Source organism: Carlito syrichta, unplaced genomic scaffold (assembly GCF_000164805.1).
Source record: "Carlito syrichta isolate Samal-C Ts95f unplaced genomic scaffold, Tarsius_syrichta-2.0.1 Scaffold308652, whole genome shotgun sequence".
Classification (NCBI taxonomy): domain Eukaryota; kingdom Metazoa; phylum Chordata; class Mammalia; order Primates; family Tarsiidae; genus Carlito; species Carlito syrichta.
The window spans coordinates 1-7,444 of NW_007252748.1; the positions used below are offsets into that span (position 1 = coordinate 1).

General features: G+C 56.9%; 1 protein-coding gene across 1 annotated transcript; it reads left to right on the plus strand.

The window, feature by feature from the left end:
* The first annotated feature begins 21 nt into the window (after positions 1-21).
* On the plus strand, positions 22-6,839 carry HPCAL1 (hippocalcin like 1). Its single transcript, XM_008065532.2, has 3 exons — positions 22-443; positions 1,913-2,018; positions 5,953-6,839. The coding sequence occupies exons 1-3, from the start codon at positions 66-68 to the stop codon at positions 6,048-6,050; spliced, it is 582 nt and encodes a 193-aa protein (XP_008063723.1). The 5' UTR covers positions 22-65; the 3' UTR covers positions 6,051-6,839.
* The last annotated feature ends 605 nt before the right edge of the window (positions 6,840-7,444 follow it).

Consider the following 7,444-nt stretch of genomic DNA (forward strand, 5'->3'; position numbering starts at 1 on the left):
GCTGGGCCCCGACGTCCGCAGCCGCTGCCCCCGTCTTGCAGGCGCAGTCGCCGCCGCCGGCCGCCATGGGCAAGCAGAACAGCAAGCTGCGGCCGGAGGTGCTGCAGGACCTGCGCGAGAACACGGAGTTCACCGACCACGAGCTGCAGGAGTGGTACAAGGGCTTCCTCAAGGACTGCCCCACCGGCCACCTGACCGTGGACGAGTTCAAGAAGATCTACGCCAACTTCTTCCCCTACGGCGACGCCTCCAAGTTCGCCGAGCACGTCTTCCGCACCTTCGACACCAACGGCGACGGCACCATCGACTTTCGGGAGTTCATCATCGCGCTGAGCGTGACCTCGCGGGGCAAGCTGGAGCAGAAGCTCAAGTGGGCCTTCAGCATGTACGACCTGGACGGCAACGGCTACATCAGCCGCAGCGAGATGCTGGAGATCGTGCAGGTACCGCGCGCGGGGTCCGTCTTGGCCGGGCTGCTGCCGGGGCGCTCGCTCTTGAGAGGCCCCGGCCGGGCAGAGCCTTGCGAGAGCGGTGACCGAGGCCAGGGTTGGGCCAGGCTTGTGCTTTGTGTTTTTAAATACCCTGCCCTTAAGACCTAAGGGCCGCCCGGGCGTGGTGGCTCAGCCCGTAATCCCAGCACTTTGGGAGGCGAGAGGATTGCCTGAGGCGGGGGGTTCCAGACCAGCCTGGGCAACTTGGCGAGAACTTGCCTCTACAATAAAACACAAAAACTAGCCGGGCGCCGTGGCCTGCGCCTGTATTTCTAGCTACTTGGACGGCTGAGGCAGAGCCCAGCCCGTCGAGGCCGCGGTGGCCGATAGTGTGCCCCTGCACTCCAGCCTGGGCAACACAGTGAGACTCCAACTCAAAAAAAAAAAGGCATGAGGGCTGCTCTTTGTTGTTTTAGGAATACCAGTCAAGTCTCTTCCACAGAGAATGCTTAGAAAATCCCACAGCAGCACTGCCCCTCCCACTGCTGCCTCACATACCTTATCACCATGCTCCCTTCCCCCACACACACCCCCACCGCCAGCACGCGGCATCTGCCCTGGGCTGAGCCACTCTAGCAGAGACACAGAGGGAGGCCGCCAGCCCTGCTGAGCCCTCGATGGCAGTGCCCTGAAGAGAAGGTGGACATCCCAACACTACCCATGTCCTGTCATGTCACTGTAGCTCTCCCTGACGGCCAGGGGCTCAGATCTCTTAAAACTGAGGTGTAATTCGGGCACAGTAGCTCACACCTATAATCCCAGCACTTTGGGAGGCTGAGGTGAGAGGATTGCCTGAGCCCACGAGTTTGAGACCAGCCTAGGCAACTTGGCAAGACCTCATCTCTATAATAAAGCAAAAAAAAAAAATTAGCCAGACATGGTGATGCATGCCTGTAGTTCCAGCTACTTGGAAGGCTGAGGTGGAAGGATCGCCGGAGCCCAGTAGGTTGAGGCAGCAGTGGCTGTCAGCATGCCACTACACTCCAACCTGGGCAACAGAGTGAGACTCCAAGTAAAAAAAAAAAAAACTGAGGTGTAACAGCCACATAGGAGAAGACCCACAGCTACCTGGGCAGCATGGCTCATTTTGCACACATCTGCCCGTAGGACCACCACTGTCACTCAGAGCATTCAAAACTCCCAGATGACCCGTCAGGCGCCTCGCTGGCACCCTCCCAGCCCCCATCCTCACCACCATCACAGTAGGGGCACTGTTTAACTTCACTTAAACACGTCCGGCTTTCTGTACTCTGTGAGATTCATCCATGGGGATGCAGATAGCAAGGAACCTTCTCCCCACCAGGGAAGGGTCCCAAAGGCTGCGTGAGTCCCTGTGCCAGGGGAGAACTCCCCTCCTTGCCTCATCCACTCCAGGAGCATCCGGGGTCTCTGAGCACACGCCTCTATGCTTCCCTCTGCAGGCTATCTACAAAATGGTGTCCTCCGTAATGAAAATGCCCGAGGACGAGTCCACCCCAGAGAAGCGAACGGACAAGATCTTCAGGCAGATGGACACCAACAACGATGGTAGGGGACAGGGCGGGGCAGGGGTTGTGCGTCCGTGCCATGCTGACAGTGGCAAAGATGTATTTGGGTCACCCCCTCCCCTCTGCAGCTTCTGGGCCTCCTGCGGCTCTCCCTTCCCGCCTCCCTCCCTGCCTGCCCCTCCCTGACCCTTTCCCCATCCCTCCCCTGCCTATCTGAAGTGGCTGTGCTAAAGGAAGAGCAGGATGCAGAGGGCCACCAGTGCTGTGTCCTGGCCCCTCCTGAGGCTTCATGGTCCTGGGTATGTTGGGCTCCCTCTCACCCTTAAGACAGGAAGACCAGTACTCCCATGGGTGTGTTTGGGGGAGGCGAGGCAGGCGTGCTCATGGGACCTGGGCCTGGAGGGGTGGGATCAGAGGGTCCAGGAGGTGGTGTCCTGAGATGCTGGCCATGCCCCTCACCACTGTCCTGAGAGTTGAGCCCCCTGCCAAGTGGCCCCTGTGTCCAAGAGGAACGCAGGTATGCGTTGCTGCCTCCTCTGCCTATAAGAGCCATGCAGGACTTAGGAGGGGTGAAGAGGACCGCAGTGGTGGGGTTGGGCCCTGAGGGTTTTCTTTGTGAGCTGTGCGGTCTGTAGGGTCCCAGCGGGGAGGGTGGCCGTGGGCCTCCGTGTTCTTGCTGGCTTTGTCAAGCATAGCCACAGAACCTGGTTCGCTGTGCTGAGCAATAGAGAAATGCGACATTAATAAAAGAGAATACTGGGCCTGGCATGGTGGCTCACGCCTTTAATCCCAGCTACTTGGGAGACAGGCAGGAGAATCACTTGAGCCTAGGAGTTCAAGACCAGCCGGGGCAACATATTGAGACTCTTTCTCTATTAAAAAAATTTGTTTAAATAAATTAAAAGGAAAAGAGCCAGGCACAGTGGTTCACGCCTGTAGTCCCAGCACTTTGGGAGGTGGAGGCGAGAGGATTGCCTGAGCTCAGGGGTTTGAGGTCAGCCTGGGCAACTTGGTGAGACCTCATCTCTACAATAAATCAAAAAATTAACCGGGCATGGCAGCGGACACTTGTAGTCCCAGCTGCTTGGAAGGCTGAGGTGGAAGGATTGCCTGAGCCCAGCAGGTCGAGACTGCAGTGGCTGTGAGTGTGCTACTGCACTCCAGCCTGGGTGACAGAATGAGACGACAACTCAAAAAAATAAAAAAAAAGAAAGAAAGAAAAGATGCTCTGGGTTGTGCTGGAGATGAAAAGTGAGCATACAAACAATGCTCTGTGAGGCCCCACATACAGCACACAGGTGAGCCACAACACAGAGTCCTGCAGGGAGGCGAGGACTTCGGTGAACCGTGGGCGGCAAAGAACCTTCCAGGCATCCAGGTCACAGCTTTCAAAACACATTCACACATGAAGCAAGACAGCCTTGCGCCTGGCATTGCCTCTGGACTGATTAAAATGTGTCCCCGCCCTTCCGTGTGTCAGGGCACGGATTCTGGATTCCGACACAGCCGCCCTGTGCCTCAGCTTAACCGAACCTGTTTGTTCTTCTATTAAATGGGGATGATAAGTCCAGTCCCACGTGGTTGTGAGGACCCGGTGAGATGATGCCTTGGAGCTCTTAGACTGTGCTGGCACTCCACAAATGGTGGCTGTTGTCGCTGACTTCACCGTGTCCCTGGGGCAGTCACCCCCATCACCTGCCACCCCCACCTGCCATTCCGCCCTGCCTCCACTCAGCCTACCCTTCAGAGGGCATCCTCCAGACTGTGAGCTTGAATGACGGATACCCTTGCTCATGTGCCCCCAGGGTGGAGCACTTCCTTCTGTGAGCCTGGGGCACCTATCTGTCCCGAGAGCTTGGGGCAGGGAAGGGAGAGAGATACCAGAGAAGGTGGGGCCGCCACCAGGTCCAGAGTAGGGTCAGGGGCACTGTCCTCATCCCTTGAGGCTTCTCGGGGGACTGCTCAGGAACAGTGGTAGTGGTGCCCCATAGATTGTCACAAATTCCCTGGCCACCCTAGAAAGCATGTGGCTCCCCTAGGCCTCTGGGCTGGACAGACAGGTTTCTCCAGGGCACAGGTATCATTAAAACCATCCTCTCCTGTAAACTTGTCCGCGCCACCCATGGAACAGACTGTGCTCGAGCACCCTTGCCCAACCTGCTCTCTTCTGGGAGGAAAGAGAGGATCTCTCAGAAGCTCCCCAGCATCTCAACAGTTCTTGGAGCTTTCTGGAGCAGCCAAGGAGGCTTCTGGGACTTTGGGCTCTGAAGCCTCACTCACAGCCGAGCAGAGGCCCCTGCCGCCTACAGCCCTGAGTGATCAGAGCTGGGGGGTAAGGTAGTGGCCTATCAAAGTTCTCTCCAGCCACGAGGAGAGTGGGAAGGCAGCAGCCGCTCTCTGCCTCTGCAGAGGTTCTTGGAAACCTTCTCTGCTGAGGGGCAGACTTTCCTAATCCACCCTCAGCCTGGGTGTTGTTTGCTTTCCTGTGGGGCCGGCAGGCTGCCCAAGCCCTAGAGGCATCAAGTCTGTGCCCTGGAAGAAGCCAGCCTGCCTGAACCCTTCCTGGGGACCCACAGGAATGGGTGTCTGCCTAGCAGTGGCAGGAGGGGGCTGGGGTCATAGCAGGGACCCATGGACTGAGTGTGTCCTCTGGCCCATGCTGGGCTGAGCCCTTCAAGTGCGTTCTCCCAGTCACCTTTGAGATGGGTGTTCCCATTATCTTGCTTTCGAGATGAAGATCCTGAAAGATGGAGATGTCAGTGGCTTGCCACGGCGGTCTTAGACCATGCATTCATGGCTCCACCTTACAGCTGTGGAACTTCAAACCCAGAGGTGTGGAGTGGCCTCCCCAAGGCCCAGGCCGCCAGAATGCAGAGTCCCTCTCAAACCTCCATCCTTCCCCCACCAGCCAAGCAGTCCCTGGAGGGATAACTAGGAAGGCGGCTCCAGCCGTGCCCTCTTGTGTCCTCGGGGCCACTTCTGAACAGGCAGAGCTGAAATGGCGTGTCTTGCTTGTGGCCTCGTGGAACAAGTGCCATGATGCCCACAGTGTGAGCTCACTCGCTGATTACAGGAGAGAGGGGCAGACAATTGGAAAACCTCCCCATCCCAAACTCAGCCCTCCAGCCACCTGGGACCCCGCCCTAGGCCAGGCACTCCAGGAGGCCACTCAGCCCACTGCAAGTCACCAGAGTCTGTGTCCTGGGAGAGGGCATGACTGTCACCAACACACGTTCTTCTGAGGTCACATTTCCATCGCACTTTGGTTTAGAAGCCACTGGCGTGTCTCCCAACCCTAGGTGACACAGGGACCGTGAAGGAAGGAGAGCAGATGAGGGACGAACTGGCCACTCAGCAAAGAGTACAGTACAGAGCTTGGACACCATACTCAAGGCCCGATCAGCAGGCCAGGCCGCAGCCTGGGACAGCTAAGCTGACAGGCAGGAGACCACGCCCTGGACCGTGGCTTCCGGGGCCCTGGGCCTCGGGACCACACATCCAGTGTGGCCTTCTCAGCCCTGGATTATTTATGGGTTAGAGGCTAATGCCTTGGTCTTTCTGCATAGGGCACATATTTCTTTTTTTTAATATTCCTCCAAAATTCATATGCACGTATATTTTAGCAAGCAAAGCACAAGGTGAGCTAAAAGAATTTAAATTGCCCTCGTGAGCCACACCTTGCTTTCCGACTGGGTAAGTCCTTTGAGTTGCTCCATGCTTTTGCAGGGAAAGCACAAAGGGCTTTTGACAGACTGGACATGGTCCCACTTCTAGAAGCGGGTCTCCTGTGGGGCCAGCAGGTTGCCCGGGCCCTAGAGGCGTCAAGTTTGTGCCCTGGAAGAAGTGGATGGAGACTGGACACCATCCCATTTCCAGGAAGCACAAGACATTGACCCAAGGGGATGTCCCCATCCTCCTTGCAAGTATGAAGAATGGTGTGCTCTGGCTAATTCCGCATTCTCCTGTCCCCACAGGCAAGCTGTCCCTGGAAGAATTCATCAAAGGTGCCAAGAGCGACCCCTCCATCGTGCAGTTGCTACAGTGCGACCCCAGCAGTGCGAGTCAGTTCTGAGGGAACGGGCCTCTGGACAGTTGCAGAGAAACACAGGCTTGTCTTACCATCTCAGCTTTGCTTGCAGAAGTGGAAACCCCACAATCATTCCTGCTCCCCCGGGCCCGGGCAGTGCGTTGCACCTGCCCAGCCGGTCAAGCCTCCCTCCTCCGCCCGACAGTGCGACGCTCCTCCCCTCATGCCTAGCCCGGTCCTGTCCGGGGCGGCTTCCAGGGATGTGATGCCACACAGGGTTCAAGCGTTCTTGTCACCAGGGCCCCCTGCCCCTGCCCGCATGGAGCCCAGAGGACAACACTGAGGATACTAGGCTGAACTTCCAAGGTCGCACTGAGGCCGGCTAATTTATTTTGTGATCCCCAAGTGACTCGGTGGGAAAGGTGGGCACGAGGTGGAGGGAAAGTAGACAGGCAACCCTTCCCGTGCATGGCTGTCCCTCCCTGGTTCATCTTCTCTGACCAAAGCCGCTTGCACGTACACACACTGTGGTCTCCTTTCCTTTAATATATAAATTATGCGTACGGTGAAGTGACATGTACCATGTAGGTCCCATATTTAATGCCTCCGATTGCCTCTGAAGCGTGGCCCCTCGTGGCCCGTGACCCCTCCGAGCCTGGTTGTGTTGTGGTATTTTTGCACTCTCCATCTGCCCGTCTCAAGAGGAAATGCATGCGTGCCCAGAGCCGTGGCCACCCTGCCATTCATGTATTGAACGCAGGCGTTTGTGTCTGGTCTGTCCTCCCTGTTGATTGGTCTGGCATTTCCGGTATTAAAGTGATGAAATAAATGGCACCCTCTGAGTTTTTTGTGTTCGCCCGAGAGAGCCCCGTTCTGCGGGCCTGCTTTCCAGGAAAGGTGGATCCGCCCGCGTGCAGCTGCTGTCGATAAACTCGGCCCCTCCTGTATCCCTGTAGCCGTCACGTGTCTACAAATCTTGCCCAGACTATTTTCAATATCCGCCCAATGCCAAGACATATTCGTGGAAACAAAAGATGACTGTTCCTGGCAGGTCTGACTGTCAGGCTTCTGCCTCCCTCCCTCCCCTTCTCCCTCCTCGGTTTAAGGGAGTAGGAGAGCCACATTCTAAGAAGGGACATGTGTGAGCCAGGGGTGTCAGCTTGGGTTATGAGGCAGGTGGCAGACCTGGTGTCTCTTTCTGCCTTCCTTGTGGTGATCAGTACTTCTGGTCCCAGCAGCAGAAGACCCAGCCGGAGGTGCATCAGTGATGAGGGTGTTTATCTCGCCTGCGGAGGGGGCCAAAGGACCCCAGGCTCCTTCTATCCTCCCCACCCGCAGCCCCCAGCCTCACAGAGTCAGCTTTTTTATCTTATACATATTTTTTGAGTTGGAGTCTCACTCTGTCACCCAGGCTGGAGTGCAGTGGCACACTCCCAGCT